This window comes from Crocodylus porosus, unplaced genomic scaffold, assembly GCF_001723895.1.
Source record: "Crocodylus porosus isolate Cpor-Errol unplaced genomic scaffold, CroPor_comp1, whole genome shotgun sequence".
NCBI lineage: Eukaryota > Metazoa > Chordata > Crocodylia > Crocodylidae > Crocodylus > Crocodylus porosus.
Window position 1 is genome coordinate 39,734,582 of NW_017728949.1, and position 17,444 is coordinate 39,752,025.

Below are 17,444 nucleotides of genomic sequence, written 5' to 3' on the forward strand. Positions count from 1 at the left end.
GGTGGGGTGGGGGGAGAGAGAGGTCGTTAAATTAATTTAACGAAGGATGGACTGTTTTCACAAGTTGGGGGGAATTATCATAAAAGCCTCGGTGCCCCAGTCTGTTTACTGTACAAACGATGTCTTGATGGTAGGTGGTTATGGGGAAGCCTTTATGGGTGCTTGTTGCTGCTGCGCTGGGGTAGGCGTCTAGACGTTTTTATAGGTTAGTAAAACTATCAGTTTTGCACATTGGAGCCTTACAGGTTTCGGCAATAAATCAAAGGGGGCGATTTCGTTCTTTTTTTTTTTTTTTTTTTACTTACTTGGGTCAAGTTGCTGCTGCTTCTCTTCCTTCAGCTCGCTGCTGGGGCTGGGGTTGTGGCTGCAGCCAGGAGGCTCCGCGCTGCTGCCGCTGCCTGCAGCCGCCTTCTCCCGGGGCTCCTGCAGGAAGGGGCTGCTCGTGTACTCGGGCGCACTGATCCCCTGGGACTCCCGGGCCGAGGAGCACTCAGTCCTTTTGGAAGAGGAGGAGGAGGAGGAGGAGGTGGTGGAGGACGAGGCAGCTGCCCCCGTCTCAGGCTTTATCCCGTAGTGGCGCCCGTTGGAGGAGCTGGCGCTGGAGCTGCTGGGGTAGCCCGGGAAGGGCTCTATCCAGGAGCGCACGTATCTGCCCGTGTCGCCTGCCCCTAACTGGGACTGGTGCGTGTAGGGGTGGTAGAGCCCTGTCATTGCCGCGGACGGCTGAGGATGCACCGTGGACCAGGAGGTGGAGAACACGGTGGATTTTGGTGCAAAGCTACAGGAGGCAAAATCTGAACTCTCTGCCACACCTGATGGCCTCGAGGTCGCACTGTGACCTCCCTGGGCGAATCTACTCCCGAAAACTTCTTCGCTGTCATGGCCTATGAGAGAATCGACATAATAGTTACTTATGGTGCCACTAGACGACATTTTTAGGCTCCCTCTTAGTCATAGAAAAGGTTACACTGTTAACTGTAGCTGATGCCCTCCCTGAGAACAATCGTAGTATTTTGCAGACTGCGAGCCTCAACCATTGGTTGCGGAGCCCACGTGATCATATTTACCAATACTGGGAGTAAATCAATCCGCTAAACTGGGGCTGCTGTGATTAAAAAAAAATCATCAGCGACAACAACACCGCCCAATTCTGGCGGCCCTGGGCGCGGGGCCCGGCGGGTCCTGCGCGCTCCCCGGGCCCGGCGCCTGCCCCGCGGGACCCGAGCGGGCGTGGCGCCCGGCGCGGGCCGCCGCGGACTATTTCTTCACCTCCTCTGAGTGATCCCTGCCATTCATTCGGAACCAGTGAGAGGCAGGGGGCTGGGAGCCGGCCGGCAGCCTCGGCTGTCGGATCCGGCTCCAGTCCGCTGAGAAACCCCTCCGGGAAACGGGGGGGAGGGGGGTCTTGCCTGCAAACACCACCGCAGCCAGAGCCGGCACTGAGTGCAGCGGCTCCTCGCCAGGCAGGGACATGTTACAGTAAAGCACTCTGTGGTGACTTCCATATTTCAGGGCAGGGGCTCGCCTTCTCTTCTCCCCCCTTCCCCCTGTTCAAATACAGCGTCCATTGAGGGGGGCTTTTTTCCTCGCCGAAGAGAGATGCCCATTGTGTTGTTTTAAAACAGGTGGAAGACCTCTGTAATGATTTTATGTCTTTCAATAAAAATTTTATGAGGTGTATTTGATTATAGATTAATGTGCCCCTAATAAAATGGACTGATGGAACAGCAAAGCCCGTGTCTCCCCGCACCGCTGACGTCTTGCTCAACACGCGCTCCTCTGCTGGGGAGACTTCGGGGCTCCGGAGCTCAGCTATGGCCAAGCTCATTGTGGCGGGCACGCTGGTCCCTTCGCAGCTTGAGGAAGGGACCGTCGGCGACCGCTTTCCAAACGAAACCCCTGATAAGCCCAGCACAGATATCAATAAAACCGCAGCTGAGAACACCCCTGCGAGGTGAGCAGGCGAGACACGGCTCTCTGGCCAGAAAGTGTTTTGCTCTTTTGCAGCCTAACGCACAGCCGGCAGCTCCGCACACGTCCCTAACCAAGCAAAACACTTCTCGCCAGGGGCTCGCCCTCCTCCAAAAATAACGTGGCGAGGATAAATGTTGCTTAAGCCACTTTATTGACGTGAAATGCCTCGCTGGGATTTTCTGCTAGGCTTCTCCTCTCCCTGCCCCGAGAGAATATTTGGTGAGGATTTCCAGCTAAATTACCCAGGTCCGGCAGCACAGCTCCGTTCCTCAGACACTGAAGGTGGATGTATTGGGATCTGAAGAAAACGCACACAGTTAGTTCAGAGCCCACAGCGCAACTCGCTGAGAATATCACACAAAAGCACAGAGGAAAACATTTCCTACTCACTGGCTAGTGTAAGGAAGGGGCTGAAATTCCTGTTTATTTAGTGATTTATTGCTCTCTGAAGCTGGGTTTTTTGCGTTTTGGCTCTAAAATCTTCCTTCGCGTTCGCGTGCTCCGGCTTTATTTGCTCTCCACACGCAGTTTGTTTCGTGCTCAGGGATTGCACCTAATTATCCACAGAGATAAACTGAGCAGGCAGGCAGGTTCAAATGAACGTCTTCATCTACTAAGCGTTTGGTATGGTAGCCATCTAATTATATCCCCACCACTGCAAATTCTGGCGTGATGTGTCGAGACCCCTTGAGTGAAAAGAAAAGAAAGGGATGTTCAACTACACGTAGCACTGAATCCGCTGAAGGTCCTTGTTTTTAGCGGGGGCATTTTCAAGTCAGGGTAAACACAGCACACGGAAGTACCCCCGGCTTTCTTTAGCCTCCAACCGCTTGTGCTCTGCTTTGAGGAAAGTACACCTATGTTTTACCCAGTGCTGCGAAGTGAGTGCTCTGTAGAGTATTTGTCTAACAGAAATCCCCGCGACAGCGAGCAAAATGTAATGTCACCATCTGCAGCCTGCCCCGTCTTCGTGGCATGGAGCAGGGGCGCCTTGGCAGGCTCTTGGATCTAATTTCTTGATTTTGAAACTGCCTGGGGAGAGGAGGGGTGTGTGTTGTTTAGGAGCTGGGTTGGGAGAGCAGGCTGTCTCCACACTGTTTTTTCCAGCACTGTTTGAAGGTGAAAGCATGTTCGAGCATTTGGACTTCAGTTGGGAGTCATGTTCATTTGCAAGGCATTTGCAGTTCTGCTTCGAATATCTGCCCCCTGCTCGCTCTGCAAGGTAAAGTGGCTGCTAATAATGGCTTTTTCCCAACACTTTACAGAAAGGGTTAAGAAGGGAGAACTTAATTATCCTGATGTGTGCTACTAACATGGAATTGCGGGAAATAAAACGACTTATCGAGCAAACAAAAATGGTGCTGGTTGACAGAAGTAGGGCTGGGGAGACTCACGCTCTCCTCCACGCGAAGTCGTGAGCTGAACCCCCCCCCCCCCACACCCAGTGTTTTCTGCTTAAAAACACGCAATCCTGGCAGAGGTCGAGGGGACGGGGTTCCCCTCTGCAAGACTCTGAGACCCCAGAGATGGCCAAGATGTGAACTTTGGAACATTTATTTAGCCCTGGCTTTGGATTTCGTATGTTGCATTTTCGAGGAAGCAACTGAGGACGAGAAATCAAACTCTACACGTTGTGAGCATACAAGGACTGTTATTTTTAAAATCAACATGCTAACGTCAAATAAAATGACACGCATATTGCTGACAACTTGTACGAGAGAGGTTTTTTTTTTATCACTTACCATATAGGAGTTGATTGGATGAGGATGTCCAGTTTAGGTCATAACATTTTAGTATCCTTTTTTTTTTTTTTTTTTGCATTCACTTTTCAGACTGCGAAGGACTACACAACATTTGATCAATGAATCAGTTGTTTACAGTCACAATTATAAATGAATTAGATGTACATTATTTTCCACCCCCGGCCCACCCCCTTCCCCAAATACCAGACACACACAAAGAAAAATAACAAGAGAAAAGAAGCTACATCGACCCAAACAGCTGCTGGTAAAGAAGGGCCGGGAAACCAACCTGCATCTGCACTTTTAAACATTTGTAGAGAACCAAAGCAACCGCAGTAGTTTACAGAGTTTATTGCAATTATACATGCGAGTAGAACATGCACAAGAAGGACATATCGCTGTTGTATAATCACTACTATACCACATATGCACCACAAGAAAATGTCTACAATGGAGAAGGACTCAAGAATCCATTTGACGAAGGACAATGTCTAAGTTCATTCGAGAGGATAGTTACATTGTAATGTGCTTTGTTTTCCCCCCAAAGTTTTTTCTTCTTCTCTTAACGTACTGAATGTATTCAAAATGTTATGGCCCGTGTAATAGCCCCACATAAATACCATTTTGTTAGTAAAAACATGAAAAAGTCACATTGTTTGGATGTTCGACAGTTCCAATAAGTTAAGACCAAATGATAACGTTCAATAATAGTTACCCTGCATTACGATGAGAAAAAAATAAATTACACGTGCTAGGCTTTTTATATATATATGTGTATATATATATATATATACTCATCATAGTAATACATATTCACTTGCAGCACTAAAAGAAGGACAAAAAGTCACATTCTATCAGAAAAAAATGAAAAATGAAGGTTTGTTTTCTCCCCCCCCTCCAAGTCACTCTTGCATTTAGCAACTGGTGGTGCAGTGCCCATTTCTCACTGGTTCAACCCCAGGTTTACGGTTTAAGAGAAGGTCAGATTAGCGGTCAGTTCTCGGATTCGGTTCTCCCTGCTCATCTTCTTGAGCTTCATTCTGCGGTTTTGAAACCAAATCTTGACCTGCCTGTCAGTGAGGTTTACGCTCTTACTGATCTCTAGGCGGCGCTCTCGAGTGAGATACATATTGAATAAGAACTCTTTTTCTAATTCCAGTGTTTGATGTTTAGTATAAGGACACCTCTTCTTTCTGCCACTCTTTGCAGTTAACCAATTGCTTGTTGGAGTATCAGACTTGATTTCCTCTATCAAAATCAAAGAAGAAGAAAAAAAAATCAAAAATACCTCAGGCTGTTAAAGTATACCCTTGGCCATGAACCCTCCTCCATAGAGTCTGGCAGATATGTTAAATGTTGGGATTAAACATTGCTAGTATGAGGTGTGCACACTGGAATAGATTTGTAATCGCTGCCAGACTCAGGTTAAATAGTTCAGATAACACGATGCACTCTCCTTTGGATTTTTCAGCCCTCTTTAAAAAAAAATCCATCTAAAGTTTTCAACTAGCATTTAACATCTGAACAATATTTAACCTGCCATCAATCCAATGCTTACATTTTAACGGGGCTAGGGTGTCCATGATAGTACTGGGCTTATAACACACTTGCTAAGAAAATCTCTCAATTAAAAAAGTATTAACACAATATATTTGGGATCAGCTTCCTCTCTGTCATATGTCGAATCACACAAACAGATGGAGAAGCAGGTAGGAGCAATTTTTTTCAGCTAAAATGATCACATCTGAAATCAACACCCTCAGCCACGGATATTTTTCTTTCATTTCCCTTTCAGATTTTTTTTTGCCATTGGAAAGAAATTGGTCCCAGATAAAACTGGACCTGGTTGGGTAAATATAAATGACATATATATACAAAATATATGCACATATTGGATAAAAATCGAACTAGAGGTTGCAAAGTACGTTTTCAGAAGGTATTTTCGCCCCGGTTTTTTTTAATACTTCACCACTTCCCGGTCGAAATTAAGGCTTTTGAGTCTTTATGAAAGGAAAATGCAATTAGGTAGCAACCTCTAGAAGCTCTTTAATACTTGTCAAAATAATGTTGCACTTTTTAAAGACCAAACACAGACTGTCGAAAGCACCACATTAAAATATTGCACTTTTCCACAACCAGAGAGCGGGTTCTTGCTTTCATTGCACATTTGTTTAAAACTTTATCCAGTTTTGCAGCACCCCTTTCCCCCAATTTTAATAGGACCATAATTAACTTGCAAAGCAATCAAACCACAATTAGGCTCAGTGAAAATATTCAAGCAAAATATTCCAAGAGAAAAGTTGCCTTGGTCGTATTTTACAACCTCCAGACCTGCTTTTTAATGGAATTTGGATGACTGAGACTGGAATACATTAAGGAGAATAAAATATCAATTCTGTGACTTCACAGAGGCTAGATGCATGCAAAGACATGGAGATATGAGCAAAACTCTTTTGTGCAGCATTTTCCCCTTCTAAAATCTTCAGAGACACACAGCACCTGCAGCCCGGTAGCTGCTTATCATTAAATGTTATGGCTGTAATGCTTGTTAGTATATTATACTGTGTTTTATGATGCTGGCGTGTTCGAGTTACACCACGTTACGGTCTAAACTGTACGATACCGACCTTTACTTTCCTTCTCTTGTACTTCTGGGCTGGACACAGAGCCCTCAGCCAGGCAGCTCCTTTCCTCTTGCAAAGTGGACTTTGGCTCTGGACTTTCCACTTGAGAGACTTTAGCTGAGTTGTCTTGGTTGTTCGGGTTTTCATTCATTTTCTTTTCCATCTGAAGTTGAGAAGATATCTGCGGTTTGGAGCTGCCGCGAGGGTTTAACTGTAACATTACAGTTGAACTCGTTTCAGGACTATTATTGTACTCTTGGGTTTTCCCAGTGGCGTAGGTCTGGCTCAGTCTAAAATATCCTGGGACAGGAACCTCGGGATTTTCAATGGGACATGATTCAGAGACCAACCTCTGGTAGGAAGGGACTTCTGAAGAAATGAGTTTTGTTCTCTTATCAGAATACATGCAGCAATTGCTTTCTTCTTTAATATTTGTAGTAAAGGAACAAGTGGGCACCTGCTGTGTAACAGGTTGCTCTATTCGACAAGATCTGTTCGGATCTGTCCAACTGTCTACTTGAGGTATATAAGGATGTACATTCATACCCATATTTTGGTGATTAACTTCTCTTTTAGCCAGAGACGGTAGAAGTCCACAGGTTTGCATTCCATAAGTTCCAATGTCTGTGCTAGGTGGCATGTACATGCTGGCGCTGTTAGAATAAAAACTGTCACTTCTACAGGCACTGATCAAAGAATCTACTAAAAAAGTATTAGCAGCAGGAGAGCTGTTTGGAAAGGACATTTTGGGGAGGAATTTGAAGAAGAGAGATTGTGTCCTTTGTAGGCTGACATCTCTAGGAAAACATTCCCTGTGTAATTGTGGATGCCTCTGCACAACCACATGACAACCAAGCCAATGAGATTTGAAAATGGCCTTGAGCCGCTACCTCCCCGCGGGTCACGTGCTCCCCGGGACCGTGCCGGCTGCATCGCAAATGTGGTCAACAGCGACATCTAGAACGGCAGCGGGGAAGTGCTCCCTCCCTCCGTGCAGGAGCCTTGCAAAGCATCCCTGGCGCACTGCGCTGATTTAAAACAAGGGGCTTTATTTGTTTTATTTTTTATTATTATTATTACACACCGGGTGAGTCCGAATTCGCCGCCAGCCTGGCAGCTCGCTGTCCGTGGGTCCAAAGAGACGAGGAGGCTAGCACGAAACAGATCCTTGCAGCCATACAGCCACGGAAAAACAGTGGCATGTGCATAAGCAGACCCCCCCAGACTTTTGTGCAAGGGTAAATGTCGGGTGCTTTCCTTTTTGCGCGGAAATAAGTGGCTTCTTCTGGCCGCACGAACGCCCATGACTTCAAGACCCTGTGCAGTTTCGTGCAGGAGACAATTATTTGCAAGCAATTTGTCCTGAGAGCAACCGCCCCTCCAGCTCACTGCTTGAGAAAGGAGCTTTCTCCCCCCTTTCCCTTCATACTCATAATCCTGATCACAAAAACCACACACCACCTTAAAAGTTTTAGACAACTGGATGTGCTGAAGCGTGTGCGAAATCCGAAGGTGTCATTTGGTTATTATGCAAAGAAAAATATGTTTTCCTTTTATGGATTTTGTAAAAGCATTGGTTCCTGACAAGTGCAAGGTACAAAAGGTTGTGGAATTTATTAATACATATTAAGAAGAATCAGGGCGATCAATAAAATTCTCATCTACATTCTTGGGCTACTTGGTAATTTTCTTGCTTCTGAAGCTTTTTAAAGAGTTATACCCTCTGTTGCCACACACGGGAAGATATTTTATTAACAAATCAATCGAGACTTTGTAAAGGATAAGATTAATAGTTAAGATTTAGCATAATGGCGTTCGCGTTATGAATTATTGAAAATTATACTATTGATTTTTTTCCTCGCTACTAACCAAGAAGGTCAATTTTTGTTTTAACACAAATCGTCAAATATTAAAAGCTATACTTTTGTCATCAGTTGAGTTTTATAGTTACACCAGATTCCTAAAATTATTTGACAATGCTCTCTCACTCTGCTTGGGCAAAAAAAAAAAAAAAAAAAAAATCACTTGTCCTAGATAGTGAAAGAACCATAAAGATAATTTCCTCTTCTGTAGTCTTCCTCATTTAAAAACATATAGAAAACTCCGAGTTTTATTACAACTGTTCAAGCAACTTCTTCTTTTTCTTTTTTTAGGAGAATGATAAATGCAGCTTGAATATTAAAAATAAATGACACAAGGCAACAGTAACTGCTTACTTAACAAAACAGACTTTTCTTGCCCGACACTTGGGACGTGTTTGGGACTTTCCCCCACACTTTACCACTGCTTGGACATCCCGGGCTCTTCCGCTAAGAATTGCAACGGAACAAACAGTTTACGCTTCTTATCTTTCTTTGTTGATTACTTTCAAACTCCCCCATTTCTGGTCTTAGGCTAAAGCTGTCAGGGACCTACACAGAGGCAAAGTGGACTTGTTTATAAATTTGGTTTCAGACTCATCTGGTCTTTTTATTTTGGGCCTTTGCAACATCCAAACACTTTTCTTTTTTCTTTTTGTTTGGTCTTTAAAAATATATCCAGCTATCTAAGAATAAGCAGCACGTGAAAAGGCGTCTAAACTGCGTCTCTGCCACAAAGCAGAGTTGCAGCTCGCATATCCCACCAACGGGAATTGGAATTTTATCCTAATTCCTGGCGTTTGAATGTTTCTCACTTTTCGCCCCACTTTACATTGTTGGAAACAATAACCCTATTTAAAATTTCGCTGTGGCAATGAGACAGACCTTTTAAAACCTTATCGCAGCTGTTCAAATACAACATCATTGTCAGGTTAAGAGCCAGTGTCTTTTACAGCTTCAGTCTAAAGCTTCTGTGTTGCCGGAGAGTTTAAATATTACCTTCAGAATATTAGCTGCTTTAAAGATTTCTCTGCCGCCTGCTCCCTGCCTGCCTCCTTGCCTCACCCCACAGGTCTGAACGCCCTTGAAAAGCTAGAATAGAAAGGGGGATTTTTTTTTCTTTAAAAAAACCAAGATATTTGAGATCATGATCAGAGCCATTGCTAAGATTTGTCTGAGCTCAGGAGCCAGCTGCCGTGGAGTTCACGATTCTCCCTGCTTGAGGACTGTATTTTTCCCCTTGCTTTCTAGCAATTTCCTCTTTTTCAACAACACCCCAGACAACCCACAGAGTTTAAAGAAACAAAATACTATTTTCCTTGAAGCAGTTTAAGACTTGACTGTTAAATCTAATCAGGAATTTTATGCCCATCAAATGGTCTTTCATAATCTTTATTTACACTTTTAGAAGAGTCTCCCAGAAATATCCCAACTGAAGTATTATCTATCTCAGAGGTTTGCTGTGGATTTTGCCCAATGGTGAAGTTAAAACAATAACCTAGTGCTTAACTGCTCTGTGCTGCAGCGTCTGGTCTATTTAATGAGCTGACTCGCTGGCTCCTAATTATATGTACCGTTTCCTTGATTTTAAATGAAAATAGGAATTCCTTCCATACCTATAGGTAACTCAGATTATCATTTAAAAAAAAATTAATTTAGGAACGTCCAAAAGCTCCTTCAGAACCTTTGATCGTAATAAATCACGACTTTTTAAAAACCGGACATGAAGGAGGACAGGATTTTGGGAGGAAGGAAAAAAAGGAACCTTAAGAAAGTTTAAGTCTGATGTTCATAGAAGTTGAATAAACATGGCATAGTCTTTGGGGAAATGGTGCCTTAGACTTTAAGTATTTAATGTCACTGTCCCTTTAAATCATATTAAGATGGAATAAAGTAATTAACATTAATAAATAAATCAATATTGTGCAATTAATGAGATATACACTCTACATTAATATAAAGGTTTTGCTCTCAAAGCCCCAATTTTTTTCAAAGGAGAGGAGGAGGATCCACAAAAGAGCCCATGTATATCTAAATGACTATTCGTAATAAAATAGACGATGACATTACACTTTTCTGCCTTAATAAATGTTAGGAATAAAAACTTGAGATTAAAAAATATCGCGGGGAAGTTGGATTTTCATTCCTTTTCCCTCCTCCGCCCTATTCCTGGGGACAGGATTCTGCCACTCGGGGCTTCATACAGATCTAACCGCAATTTGCAGTGTTCGTGACTCCTTTTTGAAGGGGGATGGGGTAGGGTACGGAAATAAGATGGATATTTTGCAGATGCATGCATCAGTTAAAGAAATATTGCAAGAAATAGCTGGCTTTAAAATAGCCAGAAATCCAGGAAGTGTTTAGGAATATTACTTTAATGTAGTCGTTTCCGCATTGTATTGAGGAAGCCTTTCAGAATATGAACGGTATATTTTATCTCTCGATACTATATTGCAGAGCGATTGAAGAACCGTTTTATTTGGGGGTGGGGGGGCGGAAATTAACCACAATCTCCTGACCTTTCTTTTTTTAATAATGCAATTGTCACTGTGTCCTGCTTCGCGTCTGTCCCGGTTCAGAAAAAGAAGCAACTTCTTAGCTGACTGTTTCTATTCTTCGGGTTTTTTAAAAGCCATCCGGGTGCCTTTCTGGATTTCCGACTTACTGGGGCTGATAAAGCAAACCTCCTTTATGAGCCCGGAGCTGGTAAAGAGCACCTTCGCCTTTCCGGCGGGGTAGCCTCTATATTTGCAGCGTGTGAGCACACAGCAAAGCGTCGCCCCTATTTCCAAAATATCCCCACACGGTTCCAACCTTCCCCTATTGTCTATGCATATCTCTTTGTGCCCAGACGTGCAAAGCTCAGGGTCTACTTGCCGGGTCTGGGATTCTAGCTGCAAACCGGCCCAGACGCCCCCGTCTAGCCCCTGAGCATGGGTCCTTCAAGTGCATGTTTATCTTTGTAGGGTTTCCTGGCTGACTTCGCCTTTCACCAGAAATCCGCGGCTCCCTCCTCGCTCTCCCGCAGGACCAGCTCCACGGAAATTTGGAAAGAGCGGGCAGCCTTTATTTTTTGTTAAGCGCAGAGGCTCTCTCTAGCCCCCGCACCACCACGTTTACACGATGACTCCAAGGAGAACAAAGCAGCAGTCCAATCAACTAATTATTTGATCGACAGCATCTCTGCCTGCAGTGCCACTTCCATTCCTCCCGGAGGGCCGGTGAAGGAGGGCAAAGCGCTAAGGAGAAGCCCAAGAGGTGCAGGGAGCAGGCGAGATCTGAAAGCCACCAACCCACCCACCCGTGGCCACGCGAGCTCCTCTGGCAACGGAGGTGCCCATCTCGCGGGCGGACTTCTTTAGGGGGGAGGCTGTGGTCTGGCTTCTGTTAAAACGCGCTACCTTCCGCTCCTAAGCCCCCCAGGCTTGCGGGAGCGGCTGGGCCGATCTATTCCAGACGGGAAGGCTATTTCTAGGAAACTGTTAACAATGAACTTCTGCAAAAACCCACCCTCGCAGACACAGTGCCACCAAATTCTTTGCCGGGGTCGGGTTTTTTAAAATGCGGAATAGGACTGATCACTCATTACCTAGTCCGAGGGGACTGCTGCAAACAAGCAGAGAAAAAGCTGCCCCTGCTCTTTGGTGGTAGCACGCAAAGTGTGCCTTTGGAGAAATGAAATAGAAATCCGCTGGAGGATCTCCAGGAAATGCAGCGGGTTAGCTTGAATTTCCAAACATCTGCATTCCTTTTGCCTGATCTCGATAGTATTTCTAAGGGGAGAGGTTTCTATATACCAGTGCCCTGGCAAGGTGAGGTTCGGATATTAAAATAACTGCCCTGCCGTTTCGTCCTGGTTTCCCCCTAAATAGGCACATCCAGAATCAAAAACCCGGCTTCTGCTCAAATAAAATGCATCTCTAAAACCATGCTATCTCCACGTTGACATCTCTTCAACAAAAGACTTGCAATAACCGCTTAAAGATGGGCTGTGCAAAAGAAACGCAGGTTTTGATAGGATTCTTGTTCTCTGGGTTTTAAGGCTTTACTAAAAGGAACAAACAGATTTTGGCTCTAGTGAACGAATTCTGACTTCGACGGATTTTCCCCCTTCGGATTATGGGATTTTTTAGAGCTCGGATGCATTACAAAAGATTACGACCCCCCAAAATTCTGGTCATGTGGCATATTTCTCGAGCACGTCACGGCTCCGGGTTCTTTGTTTAATAAATCTTTTTGATGCTTTATTTTCTCATTTCGAAAGCCCTGAAATCTTATCTTTACTTATACATTAGATATTTTATGAGGAGTGGGATTATTATTAGGAGGAAAATATACTTGAGCATCAGGACTACAGAGCGCTTTACGGAACGTGAGCGCGCCCTCCTGTGGAACTTGGCGACAAAGCACAAGGGGATTTATTTCTCTTTGGCTTTATTTTCAATTTGGATGCATCTAGGTACCTGGAAATAATGGATTTCTCTCTTTCTTTGTCTTCTGACTTTCTGCCTTTTGTCTTGTCTATTTACCTTACTTTCCTTCTTTTAAAATAGCACTTGCAAAAGGCTATGCCTGTAAAAATCCTCACCGGCTCTATTAGCCTGCTCGTTTTTGTGATCACATCTTTGTGATGCCTTAGTTTTACAGGAAAAAAGTCATGGGCTCGGATCAGTTGTTAAATGCACGGTACGGACATGCAACCAACAACAAAAATAGTCGGAGTCCCTGGAATAAGATCCGGAAGAGCTCTGAGAATTTAGTTATAATGTGAAGCCAAGAGTGTTTAGTGGCTGCCTACAACTGCGTGTATTTCTAGGATATTTCCTGATAAAATATATTTGTAACGGAGCTAGCTGGAAATATCATTTTTCCTTGAAAAAAACCTCCTGGTCTCTTATATTCCCCGGTGCTAATTCGAGTATTTTAGACCCTGGGGGTTTAATAAAGCAAGAAAAGGTTTTAATGTATTTTCTGGGAGCAAGAATCGGGCAGGAAAATCAGAACTATATGGACATAACTAACCGAGTAGATGGGGGGAAATGTGCTAACTTGACGTGGCGGGAAAATATTCACAATGACAGTTGGCATTGTCTTTGCGTGCTGCATCTGCTAATATGGGTAGCTATGCAGTAAGAAGTGTGCGTGTGTGTGTGCGCGCGCGCGTGTGGTGTGCGTGTGGTGTGGGTGTGTGTGCATGGGAGAGAGGGAGACAGAGAGATGGAGAGAGAGTGGGTGGTGGTTGAAAATAACAGAGGAACCTTAAGGCGCCTAATTATTCAGAAAGGTTAAAGGTGATGACCTTGACATTTTGGAAGTTCAAAGGCAGACACTTATGTTTTTCTTGCTAAAGAGTTTCAATTTTTATTTTTACTGATCCTTCCCTGCGATTTCATCTTTGGGGAGAGGGGTGTTAATTTGGGGGCTTTTTTGACTTATTCGCCTACTTTTGCCTTTACTGGAAGCCAAGTGTAATGAGACCCACTCGGTTTCATTCAAAAAAGCCAAATTCTTTTCTCACTCCTTTCCTTTATTGCACATTGCGGAAATCTCTTTTTCCCCCACCAGAAGGTGTATAATATAACCCAATTAAGCTGTTTAGATCCTCGGCTTTTATGGTGTTGTCTAGACAGTTCAAGGTTTTGTAAACAGCTTAGCCAGGTCACGCAACATAAAGTGAGGAGAGACCTCCACCGAACCCTTTTACTTTAAGCATAAAGACGAGGCCAGTTCTTTTTTAGGGAGCTAGCCTCATTTTTGAGGTTAAAAAATAGGATACTCTCGTCGACTGGTAAAAACGGTCTTTCAAATATTTACTCTCGTTTCCCTAAACTTAAAGAAAAGAACAGCTACAAATATTTCTGGCTGCCTGTGGCTGGAAATGCTCAGGGTCCTCGTGCTGACCTAACCCTCACTAACAAGGAAGCCTTCGTCTGAGCTTTGGGTCTTGGGCTTCTCAGAAGTCTGACCTGTTAAAAAGGCTTTTTTCGTTATTTATAGGAATTATGGCACCATCAGAAGTGATGGGCTGAAGACAGCCATGTTTGATCTGCCTTCCACTTCAGGGCTATCCCTGAGGGCTACACATAGCTAAAAACACAAGAGTCAGAGCTCCAAACTAAGGTCAATTTTAAATCCGTTGAAAATAATTTGACTTGGCTTCCTCCATTTTTATTTAATGGAACTTGTCTCTAGCCCGGTGAACGCTATGATCCTTCAGAGACTGAAATCCATACAGTGCACGGAAGATGTAACCTGAACTTTACTAGAAACCCTTTATTCACATGAAAAAGACAGTGGCTCATGCGTTTATATGACAATAGAAACATATATATATATATTTATATAGATTTATATCGAATGTACATTTACCGTCTTTTAAATAAACTGCATTCATTTAAAGGGAGAAAAGGGTTATCCTAACTGAAACCAACAACAGAAAATATCCCCAAACTCACTTGTTTTTTAAAGCAAAAACTACCAGACACACTGCAGGTCCATTGGTGTCACTCACTATGAGAAAGAGAAAGAGACAGAGAGAGAAAGCGGGAGGGGGGAAGAGAGACAGAGAGAGAGAGAGGAGAGGAAGGAAAAAAAAATACACCTTTGGCGATCAACATTTTAGAATGGACTTTTTGGATTTACCCTAGGTTCCCCTTAGCAGGATTGTGCTCCGCCAAGCCCCCGAAATCTCCAGTGGACATGATTGTTGGAAGGAACCAGAGTTGAACATGAAAAGGAAACTTTGAGTTCCGCAGGGTGGATGTGTCATGGAAACCCATTTACTTTTGCGTTCAAATGGCAGCTTGGCTAGAGAGGCAAAGGTTTTCTTTTCTTGTTATTTTTCTCTCTTTTTTCCCCCCTTTCTGATTTCTGTTAAAACAAGGGATTCCCAGTGAAATATTGGAGTCGATCTCTGTTCAGTTTCTTTTCTTTCATCCTTCGATTCTGGAACCAGATTTTGACTTGCCGGTCGGTGAGGTTCAGCATTCTGGACAGCTGCAGTCTCTTCTCTTTGTTTATGTACACGTTGAAGAAAAACTCCCGTTCCAGTTCTCGTATCTGGTATTTGGTGTAGGGGCATCTCTTTTTCCTTGAGCGCTGAGGAACTGCTGGAAATCAGGAGAGAAGAAAATGAGTGGTGCTGGTCTAGGAGACACTTTAAGCTCACAGCAGGCTAGAGTCTGTGACAGTAACCCACCGCCTACAGAGCCAGCACCCTAGCAGCCCAGAAAATATTCAGGGAGCCTGGATTCTCTGGGTGACTTTGCCAAACGGGAAAATACCCAGTGCTCTTTCTTCCGAAGAGCCCGTTCGAGCAGTTCCGGGGGATCCTTTAAAGTGGGCTGGAAATAGTCCAAGTTTCCCCGACTGCTGCCCCCAAGAAAGGAAGACACTGCGCTCTACCACGAAGGGGCAGACGCTGGGAAATCTCTCTGGCCCCCCTTCCCCCATCCCCCGACAAAATCAAGGATTTAACAACAATTAATATCCTCCTCCAAGAATACCTTAAGCCCACCTAAATTGGTTTCCTATCGTAAACACGCTTTACAACGGGCAAGGAAATCTTATAGGATATATAAAATCCTTTGGATGCTTATAAAATGGCACATAAAATGCGGCTTGACAAAGTGCTGGCCCTGCGCTCTTGCCCCCAGCTTCCTCCTGGTACCTACCTGAACTGTTGCTCTTCTCTGCAACAGCCTCGCCAGAAGGGGACTCGGCGCTGTTTGCTGGTGTCACTTTCTTCTCCTGGCTGGAAGGTGTTTTACTGCAAGTGCTGCTCTGAGCCTTCAGGTCGCTCTTGTCGCCGTCCCCCTCGGGCTCGGACTGGGGCTGGTACGGAGGGCCAGGGGCCGGCTCGTAAAACTGGTCAAAGCCTTGCGGAAGGATCCCGTTCCTCCCCACCGAGCTGTAGAAGTTGGAGGCAGCGCCGGAGGGTCCGTGGTGATTGCACACAGGGTCCGTTTTGAATAACATTTCCGTCCTCCTGTTCGCGGGCTGCAGAAAGTCTCTGTGCATCACCTCCTCGGCGGAGTAATAGGGAGCATAACTGCCCCTGTACTGCCATTTGCTGCGCTCTAATCCGTATTCCCTGAATGCCATTTCCCGCACAGGTTGCACATGAGGTAAATTAGAAGAATAAGGGAAAGTCATTTGACAGGAAGACGACTGCGACAAGAACGAGGGCTTCGTGGAGAAATCCGAAGGGGAGACGTAATAAGCACACCCCGGCAGATACATGTTGGCTGCACTGTGGCTGCAGTCCTCAAACTCGGTCATGTCTCCCCGTTGGCGGTGGCAGGCGACCGGGAGACTTCAGTGCATTGAACAAGATCCATCTATTGCACAAGAGGCTTTGGACAGGATCAACTAAGAAAAAATCCCCACCGTGTGCTGACGTGCAATTCATCTTGATTGATTCTAGTGGTAATTATGTCACGTGACGCAATGTAGAAATGTCCTTATATCTATATCAGCCCTTCGGAAAGCCTCCCAAGATCTCTCCAAAGAGCCTCCCGGCACCGAGAGATGAGCCAAGCGCTCGCGCCGACCTCCCGGGGGGCTTCCCCCCGTTCCGGCCCGGGCGGGCGGCACAGGCGTAGGTAGAGCAGCCCGTCACCTGGAGGCAGCCCCTGGCCGCCAGCCCGCGGCGTCCCCTCTGCCGCCGCCCGCCCGCGCCCCTGGCGCCGCAGCCCCGCTCCCCCGGCGGGAGCCCAGCAGAGCCCCCCCGGGGGGCAAGGGGAGCCGGGCGCCGCGGGCTGGGCGCTCCCGACCGGAGCTCGCCGCGCTGTCATGTGATAACCCCGATGCGAGGGAGCGGGCACCGCTTGTTGCTGCCCGCGCAGCTCATTAGGGCTGGGAGCGAGGCCAAGGCAGCGACTGCCCAATTTACATAAGCTCCGCGCCCGGGGCCCCGCGGGCTGCGCAGGGCACGCACGGCACCGCCTGCCCCCGGTGCCAGCCCCGAGCGGGGCGGGGGCACGGGCACGGGCACGGGCACGGATCGCCCCCTGTGCGCGGGCTCTCGGGGGCGCCCGTCGGCGGGGGAGACGCGCCGGGCAAAGTCACCTCTGTCCGCAGCCGCCAGGGCCAGGCGGGGGCAGCGCACCCAGAGCCCAGCCCCCGCCCTTCCCAGACGGCATCTGCCAGGGAGCAGCCCGGGCTCGGGCCCTTGCCTCGCAGGCGACACAGGCCCGGCGCTGCGGGCCCGCCAGTCCCTGCCGCAGCCCTGCGCAGCCCCCGCC

At 46.1% G+C, this 17,444-nt stretch overlaps 3 protein-coding genes across 4 annotated transcripts in view; all 3 read right to left on the minus strand.

Annotated features, from left to right (window-relative positions):
- HOXD9 (homeobox D9) overlaps nucleotides 1-1,061 on the minus strand; it is a 2,117-nt gene extending 1,056 nt beyond the window's left edge. The window contains 1 exon segment of the mRNA XM_019554342.1: nucleotides 291-1,061. Within this exon segment, the coding sequence (XP_019409887.1) occupies nucleotides 291-933 (643 nt within the window). The 5' untranslated portion in view covers nucleotides 934-1,061.
- A 2,989-nt stretch (nucleotides 1,062-4,050) lies between these two features.
- Nucleotides 4,051-8,403, minus strand: HOXD10 (homeobox D10). The gene is made up of 2 exons (XM_019554341.1): nucleotides 6,344-8,403; nucleotides 4,051-4,964 (listed from the first exon to the last, which is right to left on the minus strand). The coding sequence occupies exons 1-2, from the start codon at nucleotides 7,083-7,085 to the stop codon at nucleotides 4,687-4,689; spliced, it is 1,020 nt and encodes a 339-aa protein (XP_019409886.1). The 5' UTR covers nucleotides 7,086-8,403; the 3' UTR covers nucleotides 4,051-4,686.
- A 6,051-nt stretch (nucleotides 8,404-14,454) lies between these two features.
- On the minus strand, nucleotides 14,455-16,789 carry HOXD11 (homeobox D11). 2 transcript variants are annotated; one of them, XM_019553618.1, is made up of 2 exons: nucleotides 15,873-16,789; nucleotides 14,455-15,305 (listed from the first exon to the last, which is right to left on the minus strand). In XM_019553618.1, the coding sequence occupies exons 1-2, from the start codon at nucleotides 16,477-16,479 to the stop codon at nucleotides 15,073-15,075; spliced, it is 840 nt and encodes a 279-aa protein (XP_019409163.1). In that variant the 5' UTR covers nucleotides 16,480-16,789; the 3' UTR covers nucleotides 14,455-15,072. The 2 variants fall into 2 exon arrangements, with proteins under 2 accessions (XP_019409163.1, XP_019409162.1); XM_019553617.1 differs by having other exon boundaries at nucleotides 14,455-15,308; nucleotides 15,873-16,787.
- Between the last annotated feature and the right edge of the window lie 655 nt (nucleotides 16,790-17,444).